The sequence below is a fragment of the Myotis nattereri genome (assembly GCF_964212035.1).
Source record: "Myotis nattereri genome assembly, chromosome: 13".
Lineage (NCBI taxonomy): Eukaryota > Metazoa > Chordata > Mammalia > Chiroptera > Vespertilionidae > Myotis > Myotis nattereri.
In genome coordinates, this window is record NC_138088.1 from 44,536,790 (window position 1) to 44,561,188 (window position 24,399).

Here is a 24,399-nt window from a genome sequence, read left to right on the forward strand (position 1 = left end):
GCGCAAAGTGCTAGTAAGAAACTATGTGCTGTGCACAGAAATAGGACTAAGAAACAAAAGCTGCCAGGGAGAGAGGGGATTGTTTTTATGTAACTGACCATAAACACCAAGAGAGGAGGAAAAATAAAGAAATGGAAAAAGTTTGAAGTCTGTGGCAAGAGGACCAGCGTCATTAGTCTAGTTAATTTAGGAGCCTCCACCTCCCCTGCAGTATGTCTTAGAGATCTTTTCATGTCCATATGTAGAGATTTATCTAATTCTTTTAGCTGCTGCCTATGATTTTGTAGCATGGATAAGCCATAATTTAACCATTCCTCTAGTGATGCACATTTAGGTGGTTTCCATTTTTCCACTATTGCCAGCAGCGCACAGATGCTGTGAGCGTCCTTGCTCATTCCTTCCTGCGAATGTGTTTTGCTCTAGAGTGGACACTCAGTAGAATGATCAGGTCAAAGGGAATACCTTTTATGCTAATAGAGTCTGCCATGCGGCCCTCCAGAGTGACTGTGCTGGTTTACATGTGTCTGGCAACTACATGGATTTTCATTGTGGATTTAACTAGTCTCTTCAGGAAAAAGATGAAAGGAGTAGAAGCATATGCTTGATTTTAAAGCTTCAAAGGATCTCCTGACATTTGGGGCCAGAGAAGGTGGTGGTGAAATGTGTAAAGGAACTCCAAGTTTAAAACCTCAGTCACTTCGGCTTTAAGAACAAAGGGGCTTGGGATCTGACCTGAGTGTGGGCGGTAGCCCTGGCGAGTGAGAGCAGCAAGGGCAGGAAGGGCAGGTTTTGCCCAGTTACAAGCCTCGGGCAAAAGACTCTTGTTCCCCATACTGACAGGTGTCTAAACAGATGGAGCTGTTTTAAAAGAAAAGTAAAAGCATCTGCCAGCTTAGTGCAGAAGGGTCTCTTGAAATGGTGAGCAAGGACCTGTTTCCTTACAGAAGGGCACGGAACAGCCCTGGCCGGTGTTCTCAATGGTTAGAGCCCGAGCACTGAAGGGTCGAGGGCACATACCTGGATTGCAGGTTCATTCCCTACCCTGGTCAGGGTGTATGCAGGAGGCAACCAAACGATGTGCCTCTCTCACATTGATGTTTCTCTCGCTCTCTCTCTCCCTCCCTCCCTCCCCTCCCCTCCCCTCCCCTCCCCTCCTCTCCCCTCCCCTCCCCTCCCCTCCCCTCCTCTTCCCCTTCCTCTGCCCTTTCCCCTTCCTCTGCCCTTTCCCCTTCCTCTGCCCTTTCCCCTTCCTCTTTCCCCTTTCCTTCCATTCTCTCTGAAAATCAATAGGGAAAAAACATCCTCAGGTGAAAGATTAACAACAACAAAAAAACTTTAAAAAAAGGGCATGGCACATAGTGGATGAAATAGGATTTGTCTGGTGACAGCTGCAAACTGCAGTGGGCAAACCTGCTGAGCTCTGTTTGCAGTTGAGGTACTCACCCACACCTCCACAAGAGTGAGGTGTCCTGCCTGGCCCTGTGTGTGCAGGCACCAGGCGAGTGTGTGGGATTCACAGTCTGCTCCTGGGGAAGCCACACCATTGCTGGCAGTGGGCCCATCCTGAAAGGTCTGCAGCCCCAGAGACTCGCTCCTGGGTGAGGGTCTCCCAGGCTCCAGCAGCCCACAGCCTCCTACCTCCCCGCTGTCACCGTGTGTCAGTTGAGTTTCCTGCTTATAAAAGGGATTTTTCTTACACTTCACTCTTTGCCTTTATGATTGTGACTTTGAGGGAGGGGATGGAGGCTGGAGAGCCAGAGGTTTTGAGAAAATACATGGGGAAACAATTTTGAGTCTCCTCTGACTGGCTTTCTGATCCGTGGCTATTCCTTTGATTCTAGGCAAAACCTAGAAGGAATATCCTTTAAGTTTCCTTTCAGTTTTGTAAGAACAAACATGTCTCTTCTTGCTCCTTTTATTTAATCAGTGTACCGCACATCCACTTCCCAAACAGTGTCTTGCAACCACATTTAGCCAAATTAATATCAGACAGAGTTAATTAAGGGAAACTCTCTAACTAAACATTCAAATTAACTTTTCAAGTCACAGAACTGCATTCAGAACTTTAAAAAGGTGGGGGGAGGGGGGGTTAGTTCTTCTTGCTTCACTGCTTGACCAGTTGGAAAAAACTTCACAATTGCCCACCATCCAGCTATGAAGAACTTTGCCTACTTGCCACAAAAGCTTATAACACATACAGAGAATCTGTTTCTCTTCCTCTCCCATCCATGATTTGTTGTTTTATTGTTATTTTTTCTTTCTTAGAAGGAGTTAGATTTGAAGCCCCGCAGTGGGGCTGTTGTGCAGATATGCTCCTTAGGCTCTCCTTCTCTATGAGGATCTTGTCTGCTGTGCATGTGTGTGGAGAAGAGCAGGGGCGTCAAATTCCATTGGTTTGTACCAAGTGAAGCCTCTGAGCTCCAGAGCATCCCGCTCTTATCCTCTCCTTGCAGGGCTCAAATGTTAAAGGGGCATCACCCAGGACATAATTTATGTTTTGCTCTCATGTGATGTGCATATATCATTGCTCTCAACTGCTATCAGAGTTTATAGGGTAGGCCTTGCCTCACCACTGCTGCGAGGCTCTGAACTGAGCTCTTAGGTGTGGCTTGGGGTGGGATGAGGAGTCAGAGTGGGCAGGCAGGGAAGTGCTCACTCACTCACAGCTTTATTTGGAGCCTGGAGGGAGGAGAGTCGGAAAAAATGCGTGCTCTTCCCCAGTGAGAAGAGAGTCTGTGGCCTTCCTTTGGGGGCTGTCAGGTGGAGATAGAAGCCTGGAGGCGGCTCTGGGTCTTAGGGTGCTAGGACAGTAAGGGTAGTGCCTAGGGTCACCCCCCTCCCAATGAGTGTAGTATCTCATGCTTGTGTTGAGGACTTCAGAAATGTAATCTGTGGCAGTGACATCAGGCTGTCCTATAGCTATGACCTCCTCATTTTTGGAAATATAGTGAAAAATAGGTAAATTAGTCAAACACATCCTCACTCCCTTCCCCCCTTGGCTGAGAGCCAGGATAAAGCCCTGGGCTTTAGAAATTATAATAGGGTTATGTGAGGGACCCAGTGGGACAGTGGTCAGACTAAGAGGCTCCAGTTAGCATCTGAGCTGGGCAGAGGCCATCAGGACTGACTTTGAAGTTGACCTCCTCCGCCGCCTCATCCAGAGCTGGTGCATTTAGCAAAACCTCCGTTGTCTCCTCCTCTCATGGGGGGCCATAGGCTGCCTGGGCCTGTGCAGACTTGTGGTTCTGCTCCCGTAAGTATATTTTAGTTTGTGGGCCTTCAGTTGGCTGTAAAGGGTTATCTTCCAATCTCAGAGGAATCCTTCTCAGGGCCCAGCTCTGCCGAGCAGCCCACAGTGGCTGCAGCAGCAGCGTGGACCTTCTCAGGAAGGAGGGTGGGCATAGGCAGTTGCCAGATTCTCGGATGTGTGCTGCTTTCGCCCTGGAACTTTTTGGAGACAGGAGGGCAGGCTATCTGACCTTCCCTACCAGCAGTCTGTGTTGCTGAGGGTGACTCGGGCGCATCTGGCATTTTAGAGGAGCACTGCTAAGCCCTCCTAGGGGGCTGTCATCACATAGGACACTTGGGCCCTGGTTGTGAAGGTGATTTGTGAGGACCAAGAAGGCAAGAAAGGCGGAGGCTGTTTCTCGGGAGACTGTGATGGCTGTCCTGTTGTTCAGAAGTTTGACCTCAACGTTGACAGACTCCAGACTGCCAGCCTAGTTTGGCCACCTCCCGTCTTCCTGGCCTTTCCGCAACACCTCTGCAGACCAGCCACTTATTTGACACCTGACACAGTTCGGCAGGATTTCCGGCCCCTGCCCTCTGTCCTCAGAAAGCATGTAACAGCGCAGAACACTCAAAAGGGCTTTTGACTCCCAGGCTCCCAGCTTCAGCCATGAGAAACCCACTCTTCTGGGCTTCAAAAGACAACATTAACCTGTTCTCCTCTGACCAACATGTTAATTTTGACCACTGGGATGGGACATGGGGGGGTGGGGGATTGCTTTTTGCTTTGTGAGCTGTTGTGTAGAACATCACTAGGTCTGTCCTTTTACACAGAAAGGAGACAGTCATTCTCCAGGGTTGGGATGAATTAAGAACTCTTGGAGAATATATTTGTTTCTCAGTATTTCAAAGGCAGCACTAATTATTTTGCAAACAATAGCTGTTTTCTTCTGCAACCCATTTCCCTAGATTTTGCTAACTTATTATATCTGGCACAGTCCCGCTTCAAACCACCATGGCTAAAGCTGGATGTTTGGGAGTTGGGGTAGGGTCAATTTGAGGGGCCAGTTAGAATCTGCACACCCACATCCCCATCACCCAACTTTTTAAAGAGTTCTTGCCAGGGAGTTGTTTGTTAATGGGGATAGAAACATAGAGTAACAAAACCTTTCTGTCAATGAAACAAGGACAGAACTGTACCTGGAAGTTTCTGGACCCTTTTTGCCACCCTAAGGTGGTAGTCCCCCTCCGGTGAATTTGCCAAACAGGCAGCAACTGAGGGAGGTCAGAGGAAGAGGGAAATGGCCTGCCTTCGGATCCCAGAGAGCCCCTCTTGCTACGTGGTTTGGGTAGGGGTCCCAGAGATTTGCATCCTAATTTCTTGGTTAGGGTACTTCAGGCAGCCCGAGAGGAAGGGAGAGGGAGGAGCTCTCTAACCACCGGACGGAACAGCTGGGCCTCTGACTGAGGCCTCATTAGCATTTGAAAACCCTCTCAAGGGGTCTGAGAGCTTCCTGGGGTGAGCGCTGGGGCCCGAGTGCTGAGACCCACCGTGGCTCCACACAGAATGGGGCTGAGCATCCAGAAATAAAGACTAGAGCAGACTCAAGAATGAGCCCTTTGTGGCTTTGTCCCAAGCTTGAAAACTGTGACCAAGGCTCTTTCATTGTTAAGAAAGGCTGTTTCTTGGCCACAGCAGAGCTAATGCAGCTAGTTCTCCCATCAGGCAGGGCTAGGGAAGGAAAGGTTGTCCCCCTCCTGCTCTCTAAACCTTTCTGTGTGTGGTTATGCGTTCTCCTCACCTGCCCTCCTGTAACTCACTAGTACATTCTGCCAGAGCTGGATCACACACACCAGGGAGGTGTGTTGGTCCTAGAACTGGGTCTGTTTCCCTTTCCTGCTTTACAGTCTCCTCTTCCGGCTGCCTAACTTGCACTCCTTCCCAAATTAAGTGTACCTTTTAGTCATTCTTCATTTAAATAGTTTAGGTTTGGACAACATTTATTTTTATTTTTAAAAAATATATGTTTTATTGATTTTTTTACAGAGAGGCGGGGAGAGGGGTAGAAAATTAGAAACATCGATCAGCTGCCTCCTGCACACTCCGTACTGGAGATATGCCCGCAACCAAGGTACATGCCCTCGACCGGAATCGAACCTGGGACCCTTCAGTCTGCAGGCCGACGCTCTATCCATTGAGCCACACTGGTTAGGGCAACATTTATAAATGTCGATTCTGGTTCATAAAAGGTCATGGCTTCAAACCTTTCCAGTCCTTTCCCTATTTCCAGTCTAAGAACCTTTCAGGTTTGGGGTATATTTCTACAGACCAGAAGTCAGCTAGACCAGAAGCGTTGGAGGGAACTGGCCCAGCTTTCTTTTCTTTTCTTTTTTTGGCCCAGCTTTCTTAAATCAGGAGTGATGGTGCCACCTACTGGCAATTGTTGTTACCTACAGGCTCTGTGGCTGGTCCTGCTTCCTGGTAAAGGAACTGGGACCTGGGTGGGAGTAGCTGCACTGCATTCCAGGACAGGAGTAGAGTCATACATGCAGCAGTGGAGAGCACGCCAAGTGGGCGCACTGTTTCCTGCTAACAGATGAGGGAACAGGCTTAGAAGTTGCCCAGGGTCACAACTAGTAAGGGGCAGAGGCAAATAGCATAGGGCTTTCCCAGCTGCAAAATTAACCATGATGCCATGATTTGCCAAAGCCAGCAGGAGATTTAGATGGTAACTGGACACGGCATTCAGTAACATGAATAGTGAGGACTCTCTTTCCTCTTCAGAGCTCTGACTCAGTCCTGCTGTTTTTGTCAGTTTGATATGACTCACTCTTTAATTCTTAACAGCTCTTTAACCCTTGATCATTTCAGTTTTAACAAGGTTAGGTAAGCAACAGTATCTGTTAGAGATTTAAAATATTTTGTTTTCATTCAATCATTTTGTAGTCATCTACTTTACAGTGAGCAACACTGATTTTCCCTATTTAGTGTTGTGATAGGAGATTTCTATTTAAAGTAAGTTTGTTTAGGTTTTTAAAGTGAGTCAATTTTACCGGGGGGGTGCGGGGGGGACAGGTAGGTAATAGTACAGGTGGTATGCAGATATATGTTAAAAATCCTGACAGTGTTACGGATAACTCAGAACAGTGGTTCTCAACCTTCCTAATGCCGCGACCCTTTAATACAGTTCCTCATGTTGTGGTGACCCCCAACCATAAAATTATTTTCATTGCTACTTCATAACTGTAATTTTGCTACTGTTATAAATCGTCATGTAAATATCTGATATACAGGATGTATTTTCATTGTTACAAATTGAACATAATTAAAGCATAGTGATTAATCACAAAAACAATATGTAATTATGTATGTGTTTTCCGATGGTCTTAGGTGACCCCTGTGAAAGGGTCGTTCGACCCCCAAAGGGGTCGCGACCCACAGGTTGAGAACCACTGACTCAGAAGTTTGGGAAATGTTTCACTGTGCTCTATCGTCACTGACTTGCCCCATGACCTTGGGCAGTCTCGAGGGTCCTTTCTTCATTTGTAGAAAATGAAAATGTTGGACTGTGATCGTTCGGGTCACAGAGCTATAATATGTGTGATGTCTGGGCATTATGAGTGAGGCCTCTCCCAGGCTCGGCTGCTTATCCTGAGGAGGTGGTGACAAGGAATCCAGGGCCTTGGCCTGGCTTCACACACTTTGCCTTTCCCCCAGGTTCTTTCCTTTTGCCTTCTTTCTTTCTTCTTAACATCTTTATTGAGATATAATTCACATACCATGTTATTCATTGTTGTGAAACCATCACCACAATGAACCCTAGAACATTTTCATCACCCCCAAAAGTAAACTCATATCAGTCACTCCCCATTCCCCCCTAGCAACCACTAATCTATCTGTCTATGTAGATGTGCCTGTTCTGGAGATTCCATGTAAATGGCATCATATATGGCCTTTGGGGACTGGCTTCTTTCAGTTAGTGTAATGTTTCTAAGGTTCATGAAGTACAGTGTTGAATAGAAGTGGTAAGAGTGGGAATCTTTGTCTTGTTCCTGATCTTAGAGGGAAATAATTCAGTCTTTCACCATCAAGTATGATGTTAGCTGTAAGTTTTTTTGTAGATGCCCTTTAACAGATTGAGGAAGTTCCTATCTATTCCTAGTTTGAGTGTTTTTATCATGAAAGAGTATTTGATTTTGCTGAATGCTTTTTCTGTGTCTACTGAGATGATTATGTGTTTTTTTAAACCTTTAGTCTATTGACATACTATATCAATATTACATTTATTTTCTTATGTTACTTCTACACCAACCTTATATTTTTGGGTTAAATCTCACTTGGTCGTTGTATATAACCCTTTTGTATGTTGCTGTGTCCAGTTTGCCTGTATTTTCTTGAGGACTTTGTGTCTCAAGTCTTGAGGACTATGCATCAGGGCTATTGCTTTATGGCTTTCTTTGCTTGTGGTGCCTTTGTCTGATTTTGGTATCAGGGTAATAATGGCCTCATAGAATTAATTGTAAAGTGTTACTTCTTTTTTTTTATTTAAATAGTTTGTGAAGAATTACTATTAATTCTTCTCAGAATGTTTGGTAGAATTTACCAGTGAAGCCATCTGGACCTGAACCCTTTAATTGTGGAGGAAGCTTTTAATTACTAATTCAGTGTTTACTTGTGACATTGTTTCTAACTTGTAGATACTTATAGACATGCACTTCTGTAAAGGAGAGGAAATCTGGGAAGAGTGAGTCCAGAAAGAGGGGTTTGTAGTTGGCTCTGCCTGGAGCCAGGCCCTCTCTCCCCTTTATTATTTCATGTCTCTTAGAGGAAGAAGTCTTTCTTCTCCCCCCTGAATGAGTGCTTTTGAGGTTAGGACCAATAACCCAAGCCTGTCTCTTAGAAAAAGTGGTGTACACTTCACCTGACACAGGAGGGAGTATTTAGACCAAGACAAATGAGAGAAGATGTGTGCTCTCAGGCCTTCAGGCTGGTGTGTGTGTGTGTGTGTGTGTGTGTGTGTGTGTGTGTGTGTCTGTGTTTTCTGCCTTGCTTCAAATATTAATAAAAAGTGAGAGGACCTCAGCTGTTGAGACCCTAGATTATATGTTATAGACCATGATGAACTGCATACAGCCATTTAAAGAATAAGGTAGCTTTCTCTGTGCTGATGTGAAATGATTCCAAGATACATGAAATGTAAAAAATGGTGCTGCATATGTCTTAGAAGAAACAAGATAGAGAGAACCTATAGATACATACAGGCTGGTAAATGCAGAGTTCCTTTGAAGGGCACCCAAGATAAAAGTCAGGGGTAGTGGAGACTTCATACCGCGTAAGTGGTTTTTCCCTTGTGGTTATGCTGCCTTAAACTTTTTTGAGTAATGGATTTGTGTGAAGTTCAGTGGTAAGGCTATGAGGTGGCTGTGTTTGCACATGTTTCTGTTAGGCAGCCTGGGCACAGTATCTATGTCCTCATGGAAACAGCCCCCGGCCCCCAAGTCTGTATGTCTCTGCCATGGTGTGTGGGACACAATTCAGACTTTTGTTGGTCTCTAGTGCATCTCCCTGAGGAACTGTTCCCTAAATCTGTCTTCCTGGGGGAAACTGCTGACAGACATCAAAGGCCCTGCAAGGTGAGGTGTTCTCTTTTGAGCAGTTTCAGCAGCACATAAACCCTGTTCTGTTTGTCCAAGGTGAAAGGCTTTCACTGCCCTCCAGTCTCCCTATTCAGGGGGCCCCACAATAAAACACTTTATTCTTTTTTTTTCTTTTTTTTAAAATATATTTTATTGATTTTTTACAGAGAGGGAGGGAGAAGGATAGAGAGCCAGAAACATTGATGAGAGAGAAACATCGGTCAGCTGCCTCCTGCACACTCCTACTGGGGATGTGCCCGCAACCAAGGTACATGCCCTTGACCAGAATCGAACCCGGGACTCCTCAGTCCACAGGCCGACGCTCTATCCACTGAGCCAAACCGGTTTGGCAACACTTTATTCTTTCTTGGTAGGTCCAATCATGACTGTCCCCGACCCCACCCCAAGAAGTGAAGGTGCCGGGGAAGTGGAGCAGATGCCAGAATTCTGGCTTTGGACTTGCAGGCCAAGTGAGCATGCACACTAGCAGCCTGTCCTTTCTGTGGAAGGCTGGCCGAACTGGCCAGTAGGAGTGCATTTGGCTTGGGGGAAACATTCAGACTCTGCCCTCACCTGTGTGGATGCTTCCCCTCCTTCACAGGGACTATCTTTGAAGCCTGGGGCGGCCTTCCAGCCTGGGCTTCTCAGTTCCCAGGCTGAGTTCTGGGCCTGGATGCAGGGCCTCAAACACCGAGGATTCTCCTGTCTCTCCCACAGAGAACACCTTCTGCAGTGGGGATCACGTGTCTTGGCACAGCCCTTTGGATAACAGTGAGTCAAGAATTCAGCACATGCTGCTGACAGAGGACCCGCAGATGCAACCTGTGCAGACACCCTTTGGGGTAGTTACCTTCCTCCAGGTGAGGCACAGGTTGGACATGGGCGCGAGCCTTCCCTGTGGGAAAAGTCCTGGGAGGGCAGGAGGGCTTGGGTGGAGAGAGTGAAAGGAACGGGAGATTTCCTTGTTCTTTTCCCATTTTCTCCTCCATCTGTTTATCAGGTCGATTCAGAGGGTCTGATTTAACCTGCTGAGGGGGAGAAGGGGGAAAGGGAAGGGGCCATTTGGGTAGGAGAGGATGGTTATAGCAGAGGCGGGTAACGGGGAGGGTATTTCTGTGAACTAGTTAAGACCCAGGCAGCCACAGGCACAGTAACTTCCAGCAGGAATGCAGCTTTGGTGTATGCATCCACCCCAGCTGCAGAGGGCCTCTTTGTGATCCTGATGGGTCTGCGTGAAGATTCAGTTGTTTCTCTTGAGATTGACCAAAGGCTTAGCCCCTGATGAGGAAGGGAGCTCTTCTGCCATCTGCTGGGCCCTTTGGTTGTTGTTTCGAGCTTGAAGAGTTTCAAAATCTCCTATTTACATTCCCCATGATCCTAGATTGGGCAGAACCTCCACTACTTCTAGGGACATCCTGAGTTGGCAGGGCCCTGATTTTCTCTGCAGTCAAGGACTTGACTTTGTGTCACCAGATACCTGGCCTATCACAGCAGGGCAAAGTATCAGCCATCAGTGCCGCATCTGTGGACCCATCCATATCCTGGCCAGACAACTATTTCCTCCTGAGGGAACCATCCCATTTTGGAGGCACTAGCCTCTGAGCACAGATGCTGCCTGTAGTCCCATCACTTGAAGTGACACTGACAGAGTCTGGGTGGCTGACCTTCTGGATGGGTGGGAGGAATAGCCATTAACACACTATGGCATCTTGTCTCTGGGTCCCAGATCGTTGGTGTCTGCACTGAGGAACTCCATGCAGCCCAGCAGTGGAATGGGCAGGGTATTCTGGAGCTGCTGCGGATGGTGCCCATGTGAGTACACCCCCTCCCTGTGAGGTGGGTGCCTGGCTTCCCAGGCCTGGGGTGGGACTCCCTTCTTCCCCCACATGTGGGCTTCCCCTTACATGGCTGTTCAGGCACTGGCTTTTCACATCAGGGCTTCCTGACAACTCGCTCCCTGATGGCCCCAACCAGTGACCACTCCCTTGTGTTCTGGGCCTGGGGCAGCAAGCAGGGCAGGCTGTAGGCCCAGCCCAGACCCTCCCGCCCCCTTTCTTTATCCACAGCGCTGGCGGCCCCTGGCTGATAACTGACATGCGGAGGGGAGAGACCATATTTGAGATCGATCCACACCTGCAAGTATGTCTTGAGTGAGGAAAACCTTTCTAGCACACTGTGCCTAGGCCTCTTCCAAATAACACTGGCTTTCATCCTGGGAAAACAAGGAGCTTTATTTGTGAGTGAGTAGACATATGGCATGATTGGGAACTTGTCCCCTGAATTCTGCAGAGTGCACAAGGGAACAGAAATTTCAGACCAGGAAAACTGGTCTCAGACACATGTATTTTTGCATTTTAAAAGGAAATTTTATTGTATGCAAATCACATATCAATAAACCTGATGTTCAAAAATATGATCGCTAGCAACTAAATCAGTATAGTGGATATTGCTAGCTCAGTCTTCACCCTCCCACTTCCCCCTTCTATAAAGAACATAGACTTTCTTTGAGGGAGCCATGCCACCACTGTCACCAATATCCTGTAACAGACAGAATCGGTGATGTCACAGCCATGTTGCAGTGGGGAGTCCTGATTGGTGTAATGGTCTTATCCCTTTCTAGATACATTTTCATCTTGACCAGTCAGATACCAAGCTCCTTCCCTGGGTAGGCTGGAATTTCTTGATGTGTAAAGGAAGTCTTCATACCCATAGGCCACTCATGTGGCCTGGCTGTATAGAGTTTCAGTGTCATCTTTGATTTTTTTAGAAGAAGCACTCTTTTTTGCAGGCAGGTGAATTTTGAAAGCCACATAGAGCATAACTTCCTTTCTTACTGGTTGCTGATGAAGCAGGAGCAGCAGAAAGCTGTAATGTGCCTGGCATGTGTCTGCCTCTACTTTGCCCCGGCCAGTTGCAGGTCATTGCTTCTGCGAAAATCTGGTAGGACACAGGCAGCTGCAGGAGTTACATGTCCTCTAGGAGGGATAAGAGGTGGCAGGGAAGGGGCAGACACATAGCCAGCAGTCCCTGCCTTCTTTACTGCAGACCTGTGAGTTCTTGGGTAGAAAGCCTACTCATCCACAGATGAGGCTCCTCCATTTTCCTAGTGCCTTTAACACTGAAGTTTTCAAATTGCTGCCAGGATCCTCTGTTATCGCTACTTAAACTTGGTTTCCTTGTAACTTCTGCTCATGCAAGAACCAGGAACCACTAAGGGTATGTTTCCCTAAACCCTTGTACTACAGCCACACTGGGATCCAGCATGGGACACTGTGGGCTGTTGTTTTACCCCCATCATAAGTGCCAAGTATTGAGAAAGAACCTGGTCCTTTGAACTAATAGGGTAATAAGCAGCCTATCATTTCCTGCATGCCAAGAATAGTTCTCTTCCTAATCTTTAGGCTCCCCCTCAACCAGCTAGCAGGACCAAGGGTACTTAGGGGATTGTTTGTATTTTTTAAAAAATATATATTTTTATTGATTTTAGAGAGGAAGGGAGAGGAAGAGAAAGAAACATCAGTGATGAGAGAATCATTGATTGGCTGCCTCGTACATGCACCACACTGAGGATGAAGCTCACAACCTGGGCATGTACCCTGACTGGGAATCAAACCATGACTCTTCTGGTTTATACGTCAGCGCTCAACCACTGAGCCACACCGGCCAGGCCCTAGTCGTCTTTATAATTAAGCAGGCAGCCCTAGGTGGTTTGGATCAGTGGATAGAGCATTGGCCTGCGGACTGAAGGATCCTGGGTTTGATTCCGGTCAAGGGCATGCACCTTGGTTGCAGGCTCCTCCCTGGCCTGGACCCTGGTCAGGACTCATGCAGGAGGCAACTAATCGATATGCTTTTCTCACATCAATATTTCTCTCCGTCTTTCCCTCTCTCTTCCACTCTCTCTAATAATCAATGGAAAAATATCCTCGGGTGAGGATTAAAAAATAATAATAATAAAAGTAAGCAGGCAGACCTTGATGAGAAAGTCCAGCTTTTTTTCCTGGTGACTCTGTGCCAAGTGGGAACTCCTCTGTGCTCATGTGTGCCAGTCTGGGCCTGCTTGCAAGTGGTTCATTTTAGGTTGGCTCCTGTTCCTTTGCTCCAAGCTCTACCACTGGCTAGGTGTGTGCCTAAACAAGTCCCTTAACTTCTCTAGGTCTTAACTCTTTCTTTTTTACTTATAAAGTAAGTGGTCTTAGCTAGTTGAGCCAAGAGGTATTCTTAGCTTTTTGCGTCAGTAAGGGGCTTTAGGGTGGCCACTAGAGAGAGGGGAAAAGTCAGACTCTACCCTAAGCAAACTAGGCCCCACATGCTTCTGCCTGGAGCACAGAGCGGCTCCCTTTCATCAGCGTGCCCCTGTCACTGCTGAGAAGCCCAACTTTGCCCAGGCTAGTGGTAGCACTGGAAAGGAGGAGAGTGTGATTGATGAGAGGGAGGCATACAGAGCAAGGCCTAGTCTCAAGAAAAAAGACCTTACTAGTATGTAAGCTTCCCAAGTTAGGCTCCCTGGCCCATCAGCAGCCAGATGGTGCTTGTGGAGGCCTGGAGAGAAGGGCGTGCAGACTCTTATTGAGGGGCTCACTCAGGAGCTTTGGCCCACATGGTTGTTTATGAGCGAGATTATTAGAGCCTTCCAGATGACCTTTAATCCAAAGCCCAACCTCACAAAACTGTGTTTTACCAGAAACCCCAGCGGTGGGGTGTTTGGTCATGACTCTTCCTCAAGGCCATTTGGCAAGGCCATTTGGAGGGTGTTTGGACTCAACAGTGCCAAGGCCTGCACGAAGGCAGAGCCTCAGGTGAGGCCTGCAGATGGTCACTGACCTCCAGGCATCCATTTCATTCCAAGAAATGGAAATAAACTTCATCCAGAGTCCTTTGTCCAACAGGTTAGCAGTGTAGGAAGTCCTGCCCTTCTGCTCTGTGGTGGTGCTTCTCGGTGACCACTCCCCCTGCTGTTGGAAGAGGAAACTGCAGATGTGGAGCCAGGGAGAAGCTGGTCTGAGTCCTGGCCTCTCCCACCGGTGCCAGCTTCCATCTCGTTCTCTGTAGTAGCAACTGAGGAGGTTCTTCCTGGATGATGGGAGGAGAGGAAGGACTGTGCTTTTCCTTAGGGAAATAGTTCCTGGTTCTGCCACATTAGCAACACAGGCCTGCATGGGTTGAGCAGAGCCGAGGCTTTGAAACAGGTGTGAAGATCTTTTTACTGAAGGTTGATGATAGAAGAGAAGCTTCCCTTGGGATTTTTCTTCTTCCTGGCTTCCCCTAATCCCTGGTTCCCCTAGAGGAGTCCTGTGGCTGGCAGAGACTGCTATGTGTTATAGCTAGAGATCCTGCTCTTCTAGCACTTGTCCTGTGCTCAGCACCTACAAGGGCTCAGTAAATACTGGAAAGGCAGTGTTGACCTTGGGCCACCGGTTCGCTGAAGGAACTCTGGCTCTTTGGTTCTTTCTAAGCAGGAGAGAGTTGATAAAGGCATCGAGACGGACGGTTCCAATCTAAGTGGTGTCAGTGCCAAGTGTGCCTGGGATGACCTGAGCCGGCCCCCTGAGGATGACGAAGACAGCCGAAGCATCTGCATAGGCACACAGCCCCGGCGGCTCTCTGGCAAAGGTAGGAGCTCTCACCCAGCCTTCCTTCTCCTCTTTCCCCAGGCCTGGTTTTCCGGCTCTGTAGGATGGGTCTCTGACATAAACAGCCCCTTCAATAGTTTCTTTCCTGGCAGGATTTAAACAGCATGTGAAGTCTTCCAGCAGGGTGGGATTAAGGGAGCTTTGCTGACCCATTTCTCCTGTTCCTTTTGTGTGTATTTCAAATGTACCACCAGCAGTGACCATTGTGTTTTAGATTTATCCCTTGCAATCTGAGGTCATGGAGGTGAGTGGAAGCCATAGAACAGTTACAGGAAAAGGCCACAGTCCACCCAAGTACAAGAGAACAAGCATCGGCCACCCATGGAATTGACTCAGGGCCCAGCTCTGGCCTGAAAGCCATGCCAGACCGAGGATCACTCTGGCCTCAGGCCTTAGACAAAAGAGGCCTGAGTGTGAGGCCAGCTTGCAAACTTCCCTGCCCCACTGTCCTGCAGATACAGTGCTAGGGGCTGTGGGCAGGGGACCCTGTGCCCATTACATTCCAGGTGAGGCCATGGAGAAGGAGGATATGGCTCTCTTGTTGGAAGCTCATCATGTTGGTCTTGGCTATAGAAACAGTTGTGGTTTTTAGCAAAGAGCATCCAATACTAACTCCAAAAGAACAGCAGCCATTTACAAATATACAGCTTCTTTTTCTGCTTCTTTTCTCTATTCCTCCATTTTTCTTCATTTTTTTGAAGAATAAGATACCCATAGTCCTGAATAAAATGCCTGCATATGTGATAGCACTTATAAAAGGTTTTCTTCCCATGAAGGACAACTTAAAACCCTAACACGAATATCTGACCCAATATCTGTGCCAAGCCCATGGGAGGTTTCAAGAGAACATATACAATTACTGGAATCATTCAGTACTTTTGACAAAAGAGGTAATTTAAGGAGGAATTCATAATCTTGTCCAAAATTTCACCATCATTGGATATTTTTTTAAATTACAAAAGTAATCCATGCTACTATAACAAGTCAAACCATTAGAAAAGTTAATAATCACCTCCATCATCCACTCCAAGCCCATCCTTTGAGCAGCCGATGTTAATTTGCTTTTCTGTATGTGTTTGTAGTTTGTGGAGGTAAGACTTAGGCCAGAATATCAATATAGGGGATCAGACTAGTAGGCTTCACCCAAAGACCAGCAAATCAACTTGCAAAGAAATAATCCCACCCGGGACTCCTTTCTCATCTCTTGGCCTTTGCCAGACTCATGGAGAGGCAGGGTACCTGGGCCAAGGGGAGATGACCTCAGCATCTCACTGACCCAGCCCACAGGGAAGGAGTAGCAGGACCACATACTAGCTGGCCACTCAAAATCCAGAAATGTGTGTAAGGGACACCTTACCATTCATGGCAGGGCACTTACAGCCTTTACGGGCACCCATTTCAGTGGGCAGAATCTGTGGATGGTCTTGGGAGTCACTGCCTGGAACTGTGTTAAAGTTAGAGCTGGCACCTAACTTCAGGAAGGGAAAGGACAGTGGAGAAGAGCCCTGTCTTGGAGGCCACCCCTTGTCTTCTACAAGAATGGCCTCTTCAGACCAAAAGTTTCTTGAGAACATGATGCCTTATCAGCCCTGGGTCCTCACGCTGCACCCACTCAGATCTCGCAGCTGATGCCTAGAGCAGGCTCAGGAGGCCTTCCTGGGGGCCTTTCCCCAGCATGTCTACAGAACCAGGTTCCAAGGGCCGGGTTCGGGGATGCTGGGAGTCCAAAGGACCACTAGACAACTTAGTGGTGTTGTTGCAGACACGGAGCAGATCCGGGAGACCCTGAGGAGAGGACTTGAGATCAACAGCAAACCCGTCCTTCCACCAATCAACCCTCAGCGACAGAATGGCCTCACCCATGACCGGGCCCCGTAAGTTCCCTACCACAGCGGGGCTTAGTACAGCTACCTGTTAGTAATGTCCCAGGGCTGGGACAAGGGGACAGTTTTGTCCTGAAGGGCCTGTTTCTGTGGCTTGCATGAGAGAGAACAATGCTGATAGCCCTTGCTGGATGGGCCCAGGGTCTGGGGAATACGGATCTGTGGGTCATAGATAGGAAAGGGCCTCAGAGGGGACCCAGCGGAGCAGAAATATAAACATTAGTAAATATTTATATGGGCTGTGTGAGCAGACGGGAGGCCAAATTGGGGCAAAATCTGAGTTGGGGCCTCCCAGCCTTGTGGGAGCCCATTGTGCTGAGCACGCCTCCCCCTTATCTCAGCCTCGACCAGAGTTGCCCTTCCTTCCTTCCTGGAGCCTGGTCTCCGGCTGATAGCTGCAACCCCAGGGGCCTCACTGTCTGGCCAGCCCCATACTGGACGCCTGCTACTGAGGCCCTTCTTCCTGCCTGCCTTCCAGGGGGCCCAGGGCAGGGAAGGGAAGTCCCTTGCAGGCCTCTGCTGCCTATCCAGGGGCCTCCATAGCCCTTGGGAGAGACTGTGGCCACCCCAAGGTCAGATCCGTTTCCTGCTGACCTCTTTTCCTCTGAGAGGGGACAAATGGTGGGTAGGGCTGGAGCTGGGCATCCCCCTCTGCTCTTAGTCCCAGGGCAGCTCTAGGGAATAGCTGCTGGCAGGGGATACCTGGGAGCTGGCAGGCCAGAGCAGGAACCTGGCCTGCCAGGGAGGAAGTTGCTGTGCTCTGAACTAAAAAGGAAGCAGCTTACTCCTGCAAGACCAGTGTAATCTGTCCTCCTTCTCAAAAGTCTTTATTACACACTTGCTGTGTGGCAGGCTCAAGATCCAGGGGTCCATCTGGGGTGCAGACTCTTTTAGGGACACGTGAACAATTAAATTAATTAATTAGCTAATTGGTGTGAGTCTGGCTGTCTATGCAATTTTTTAGAAATAGCTACTTCTTTCTATTCTATCTCCAGATGCTCATCCACAAGCCCCGGGAGGGGTAGTGATTTAATACCCTGCAGAAAAGACAAGTCAGCATGATCAGGAGTAGTTAGGGAGGGCTTCTCAGAGGAGGAAGAACATGAGCTATGGACCCTGAAGGCACCCTGGAATTGTAACAAGTAGGGGAAGGAGCTGACAGGGATGGAACAGGAAAGTTAATGCTGATTGGTGGGAGCAGATTGTGGAGCAGAGAGAGTTGCTCTGGGGACAGGCCTGCCAAAGGAGGCTCACCGTGCAGAAGCTATGAGAATTGAGCTCTTTGGCAAGTGCCAGGAGAAGCCTCCACTGCTTCCTCAGAGCAGTTTTCAACTCCAGCCAGTAGGTTCTCCAGCCAGTTACCCTGAAGTAGCTGGCTTGAGGCACCCTGATCTTCCCTTGGCAGCAGCAGATGGCCAGGCTGGGTTGTGTGGCATCTGGAGCCTCTCCACCTGTGAATCTGGAACCTTTCCCAGGCCACACTCCTTGTGCCCTGAGCTTGGCTTCTAGGCCCCCAAGCCCTGGTGATAGGCCTGGAGGCACTTGGAGGCTTAAAGGCTCAAGCAGATTGCCTATAACTTGCAGACAGTCTTAGCCCAGATGGCTCTTCCACCTCTGGAAGGTTCAGCTTTCTAGGCAGAAGGGCAGGGACTCCTGTGGAGACACCCCACTTGCCCCTCTTGTATAGCTGATAGAGGTCTGAGGTCTCACTTCCCGTCTTGGGCATACTTCCAGCTGGTATGGCCCCCAGACATTGCAAGGAGGCACAAGTCTTTGGGTTTCTAGATGCATACATACCGCTCCTTCAGACTGGGCAGTGGGCATCAGATCTGGTCCGAGGGCTGTCTGTAGACAGAGGCTGCAGCCTCCACCCTTTGACCTGAGCTACATAGAGATGGGTAGGAATAGACCAGAGGTGCCAGCCCTCTGGTATCTCCCTTTCCTGCAGCTCAGGTACCCTGTCAGGTCTCCCAAGTGCCAGAATCTGCAGTTTGGAGGGAATCGGACCTTTCCTCTGAGGTTCTCAGTGCCGGCTACTAATTTGTTAACAATTGGTTGAGAAGTGGTTCCCCCTCCTTTGCCAAGAATACTTTCCAACACACCCCTCAAGTCTCTCAAGACTCTGGCTCCCTATTATCTCATGATCCACGATGATGGACTGGGTTCAGATAAGCAAGCACAGTTGTAACATTGTGCTTCCCACTCTGGGACTTGACCCCATTTCAGATAAGCCACATGGCTTGCAACTGAGAAAGCCAATCCCAAACGTGCTGGCACCCATGTTTGCTCCTCCCTGGGAGGAAGGGGGAGCAGCCAGCAGGGACCTTCTTGTGCCTACAGGTCTGATTTCCCTTTAGTCTGGCCCCCTGGGCTGGAGCATTCAGATGCACGGGCTTCCCGGGTCTGAATGAGGCCTGAGGAAGCCACAGTGCAGAGGAGCTGATGGAGCCCGACATTGGCAGCTGGGCCCTGGCCTACCTGGGGAATCAGGTACTTGCTCTTTTCATGCCTCAATAGCAACTAACACTTCAGTCACACCTAGTATGTGCCACGTGATGTTCCAAGTGCTTTATAGCATCTGAATTTAGCTCATCCTCATAGTCACTCTAAGAAGTAGATAATCTTATAGATGAGGAAACTGAGGTAAGAGAGGCTAATGAGCAACTTGCTCACGGTTATATCAGGGTGGAGCTTATGGCGGGCTATTAGCCATTGATGCAGTGTGATCTTCCTCACCCCATGAGTGGGGATCCCGTGAGGGACACACAAGACTGTCTCTGAGGTGGTAACCCTCACTGGTGGCTCTTATCTAACTAGTTGGAGCACAAAGAGAGACCTTTCACATGATATCAAAGGCAAGGCTAAATCCTGGAGTTAGAAGCGTACTCTGCATATTTAACCTGGAGAGGACATTCCATCAGGCTCCTGCTTCCAAATCCCAGAAATAACGAGCTGTGTCTATGTCATAATTGGCTCATTTATACCAGAGCTACTTTTTGACACACAGCCTTTTCTTCATGCTCAGAAACAAAACCAACCCTATCTGTGGCCCCTCCACCACCTCAGAGGTTAGGGATTTCTTTCTTTCTTCCTTGAGGCCTTACTTCCTGCTTCCCAGAAAGGCAGACCCACCTGGGCAACCTGCTCCTCTCCCACTAACCCTTGCCAGCCCCCCGCCCACCGCCCTCCCCGAAAGGGGCTCCTTCCAGCATTTCACACCCTTGCGTTCCTGCCGTGGAGTTTATATCTGCCTTTCCCCAAGGTGATCAGTCGAGAAAAGCCTCCTTGGGCTTGGCTGGCACCTTCCTTCCCACTGCCTGCCCGAGGGAGTTTAGGAAGCATGAGAAATAGTTCCTTTGTGCCACTAAGGAGAGTCTGGCTTAGAGACGGACCTGGGGGGGAAAGTCACTGGGCGTCTTCCCTGTCTGAGGTTGCCGGTTAAACATGCAGCTCTACGGAGTCTGGCCTTAGCGCCCAGCTTCCTACAGTGTGTCGGAGGATGTGAGTGTCCGGTGCATCATGTGGAGATGTTTGCTTTTCTGTTAACTGTTACTCTGATGCCGGGAACCTGCAGCAGTGTCCCAGGACCTCCCCCTCCCTCTGCCAGCGACTCCCTGACTGAGGTGGGGGGACCTTTTGGGAGCCTGTGGATCAATATCCTCCCAGAGAGGGACTCAGGTGTGTGTGTATACACAGGTTCCTGGCCGTGGGGAAAACTCTTTGTAGTTGAGGCACCTTTAAAAAGCAAACTAACCATTCTTGCTGATCCAAGTTTCTTGGTCGTCTGGACTTGCACCAATAGTTTTTAAGGTGTTTTTTTTTTCTTCTTCTTCTTCTTTTTGCCTTAATTTCCCAGAGAATTAAAGTTTTGAATTCTGTTGTGACATTCTCAGCTGCACCCTCCCTCCAGCACAGATACACATACCCACATATAAATTTCTCTCCACTTTTATGGGTGTTTCTGCTCCCATTTGTTTGACCTCCTGGGTAGGGCGACCTTGCTGCCTCTCTTCCCGAATCTTGAATAGCTTGTAACCTGACTAGGGAGTCATCCTTTAGGAAAAAATGTGTTTTGTTTTGCTCATCCTCAAAGCCATGAATGTTAATTAGGAGAAGAAAATATCTAGTTTGCATCCAGTGAGCTGGGTGAAAGAAGGTGAGTTTCCACCTGGGAAAATACTTGGGCTGTTGCTATTGCTGCTTATACGCAGGGCGATCTTCAGTAACCCTGTTCTAAGGGGTCTATGGCATCAATGCAGTGGCCAGCCCGGAGCCTGCATCTGTCACATTGTCTTCCCTCATCCCTCCCAAGCTCGGGAAGTATAGTTTTTTCACTGGAGAGAAAAGCCCAGAAAGAAAGAGGCCTGCTCTCAGGGTCTCTGCCAGGCCCCGCAGAGCTGAGGAGACAGACCCAGACCCTGTGATGTACGTGTGTCGTGCTGAGTGCCTGCCTTTATTTGCCTTTCTCAGAAATACACGTTTGAAAGGGTAAAACAAGGTGCTTCACAGCAAATCCAGCTCAGTGAATGTGTTTGAAACTCCATTCTCTGCTCCACTTCCCCAAAGAGATGAAGCCGTGCTCATTGTTGACTCCCCAGCCTCGAGTTCATGGCCAGCCCATTGAATTCCCCGTCCAAAATACATCCCCGCATCCTCAAGTTGCACAGTCGGGAGTGTTTTTATCGCCCATCCTTGATATTCATTGTCACCCAACACTTCAGCAGTGAGTCACTGCTCCAGAGCAGGGAAAAGGAAGGCTCAAAGGTGAGAGCTGGAGAGAGGAAATGACTCAGTGTCTCACAGAACGGGAAGCCGAGGGCCCTGGCTAGAGTGGGCTCCTTCAGGAAAGCAGGGGTCCTGTTTGCCCACCCAAGCAGAGATGGAGGTCTCTGGTGCCCAGAGGAGTTGACGGTTAGTTAAGGAATCCCTTAATCTTAATGTAAGTTTTCTCACTCTGTCTTCAGCTACACTGTGTCTCACTGTTCTGTTATCACATTCCATACTTGGAATATTCACAGTGAAAAGACTGCTTCTTATCATTTGGTTATTGGTTTACCAATGCCCTGCCTTTTGCTCCTGGTCTTGTCCCCATCAGAGAATTGCTCAGAATGACCAGATGATTGAGCCTTTTGCTTAACAGTAATTGTGGAGGTGAGCTGGTGCCCTCATCCCCACTCATACCCTGTTCTAGTCCCGCCCTAAAGACAGGCCTACAAGCAGTTCTTTCTCTGGAAAGTTCAGAGCTTTCGTCAGCAATCTGAAAGCAAAAGGAATAATCTCCCCGGCTACAGGCAGAATCCAGAGATTGGGCTGGGCTCAACGGGCCAAACCCACTTCGCTTCTGAATAGTTGCCAACCCTGATGCCCTGGTTCCCACTCTGGGCAAACCCAAGGAGAAGGCCCCAAGTCGTGTGGCTAGTGTATACGTCACCACTATCATGGGACTGGGATTGTGGCTAAAAGGAGCCTTGGTGGTTAGGCTCCTCTCATTTCCATGCCTCCTGCCATTGATAGAATCTAACCAGTACCCTGGGGTTAAAGTGGAAAAATTAAGACTTTTCAATCTGAAGAGACCACGGTGGAGAAAAAAATGGATAAGGTTCTGTCAGTGTGTAGAGTATGGGTAGGGTGAACAGGGGCATGTACTGTAAACTATACAGCACTAGAAATCAGGAGTCTTATCTTGACACTGGAAGGAGATGGTATTTTGGGATACGTAAAAAGTCACCTTATGCAGTGGGAAGTGTAAATATAGAATGTGTTATGCAGACAGGTGGTAAAGGAGAAATGAATGGGAAGATTTAGATCAATTCCTGAATTACCAAGGTGTGCCTCTAAGCTATCTCATAAATCTCCCCTTGGTGCTCCCAGTACAGGAGGAATCCTAGGGTAACAGGTTTTTGTGGCCAAACAGGCAGTTTTTATTGAGCATTGCCATGTGCCAGGCCCTGTGTGTTAGCTGCTGTTGTCCTCATTTTATAAATTAGAGCATGGAGGCTTAGCTGTATTAGATAACTCATCTAGGGTCAATAAACTAGGAATAAGGGTCAGAGCCAAGATTTGAACGTTGGGTTGACTCCAGATCCAGGCCTCTTCACCACTGGATACTGCCTGTCAAAGAGGATACAAGGAGGGTAACTGCCTGCCAACTCCCAGGAAAAAGATAACTGGAAGTCTGCATACCAATGCATGGAGTAAATGTGGTATTTTAGTTTGCCTGGAAACCCAAGAGGGTGGTAGGTTAGAGGAGGGGGACCATTTGGCTGAGAGAAACATCCTATATAATAAAGAGGTAATATGCAAATTGACCATCATGCCCTCACACAAGATGGCCACCCCCATGTCATCACAAGATGGCCGCCACAAGATGGCCAGCAGGGGAAGGCGGTTGGGGGCGACCAGGCTGGCAGGGGAGGGAAGTTAGGGGCAACCAGGCTTGCAGGGGAGGGCAGTTAGGGGCGACCAGGCTGGCAGGAGAGGGCAGTTGGGGGCAACCAGACTGGCAGGGGAGGGCAGTTGGGGGTGACCAGGCTGACAGGGGAGGGCAGTTGGGGGTGATCAGGCCGGCAGGGGAGCAGTTAGGCGTTGATCAGGCTGGCAGGGGAGTGGTTAGGGCAGTGGTTCTCAACCTTCTGGCCCTTTAAATACAGTTCCTCATGTTGTGACCCAACTATAAAATTATTTTCATTGCTACTTCATAACTGTAATGTTGCTACTCTTATGAATTGTAATGTAAATATCTGATATGCAGGATGGTCTTAGGTGACCCCTGTGAAAGGGTCGTTCGAACACCAAAGGGGTCGCGACCCACAGGTTGAGAACCGCTGAATTAGGGGGTGATCCGGCTGGCAAGCAGAAGCGGTTAGGGGCAATCAGGCAGGTGAGCAGTTGGGAGCCAGCAGTCCCGGATTGTGAGAGGGATGTGGGATCGGGCCTAAACCGGCAGTTGGACATCCCCCGAGGGGTCCTAGATTGGAGAGGGTATAGGCTAGGCTGAGGGACAGTCTCCCTCCCCGCCCCCCCCCCCCAGTGCATGAATTTTGTGCACCTGACCTCTAGTACTAAAAAATAAAAGATGCTGGAGTATGTGTCCCATTGAAATGAGTGGGGAGACATATGGGGTACAGGAAATGGGATCCAACAAGAGACAAGAGGAGCCCCCAGGGTGAAGGTGAAGAGTGGTCCCATGATGACAGCTTTGCTGCAAAAATAAAAGGCAACCAGTTCAGACTAGAGCAGTTTGGGAGGGTTCTCTGGAGAAAATGTCTCAGAAGATAATATTGATAAATACTTGATGTATTTGAATATCTTAGGAGAATCTATAGACCATTGGAAGTTAGTTTAGGATTCAATTGGTGATAAACACATTGAAAACCAAGACAGTAAATCCAAGAAAAATAGAAAATTACATCAGAAAGAAAGAGTAATCATAGTATACTACATGACTCAGTTGTAAACAGCATTCGGTATAGTATAACAATGTAAACACTTATCTTGGGAAGATGGGAAGGTGGGGTGGGGCCATGGAAGAGTACTAAAAGCTCATCCTCCATATTGGGAAGTCAATAGGTAAAGCCTGAAAAGGGAATACCTGGAATTAGAAATAAAGCATATTAGAAATATTGAGGAAAATACCAAAAGAATCAGCTAACAGATGAAAGTGGTTGTTTCTGAGGAGGGGATAGTGGGAAGACTGCTGACTACTGTAATGAACCTTACTTAAAGAACTATTTGACCCTTTAACCTTTATATAAAAAAAAAAAAGTCAAAGAAATGCTGTAATAGTAGCTGTTATGGCTTGCCCTAGCCAGGAAAAAGGAAGGATGACACTTTTCAGGAAAAAAATCACAAAGTTGGTGCCAAGGCAAGTCCTGGTCATGCAGAGGAACTTCAGCTTCCCTGGCATCAGGCTGAGGGCTGAGTAGTGTGTAACCACCCAGCAGGCCTCCTAAGCGTGTCTGTCTGGGCGTAAAGGAAACGATGAGGGACACTCGTCTGTGCACCTCATTCTGACCAGC

General features: G+C 48.4%; 1 protein-coding gene across 1 annotated transcript in view; it reads left to right on the forward strand.

Annotated features, from left to right (window-relative positions):
- Window positions 1–24,399, forward strand: part of SUFU (SUFU negative regulator of hedgehog signaling) — a gene marked incomplete at its 5' end in the record, with an annotated part of 90,063 nt that overhangs the window by 42,655 nt on the left and 23,009 nt on the right. The window contains 5 exons of the mRNA XM_081105228.1: window positions 9,583–9,725; window positions 10,592–10,677; window positions 10,932–11,004; window positions 14,325–14,478; window positions 16,261–16,372. Coding sequence (XP_080961354.1) covers window positions 9,583–9,725; window positions 10,592–10,677; window positions 10,932–11,004; window positions 14,325–14,478; window positions 16,261–16,372 — 568 coding nt within the window. The remainder of the gene's footprint in view (window positions 1–9,582; window positions 9,726–10,591; window positions 10,678–10,931; window positions 11,005–14,324; window positions 14,479–16,260; window positions 16,373–24,399) is intronic.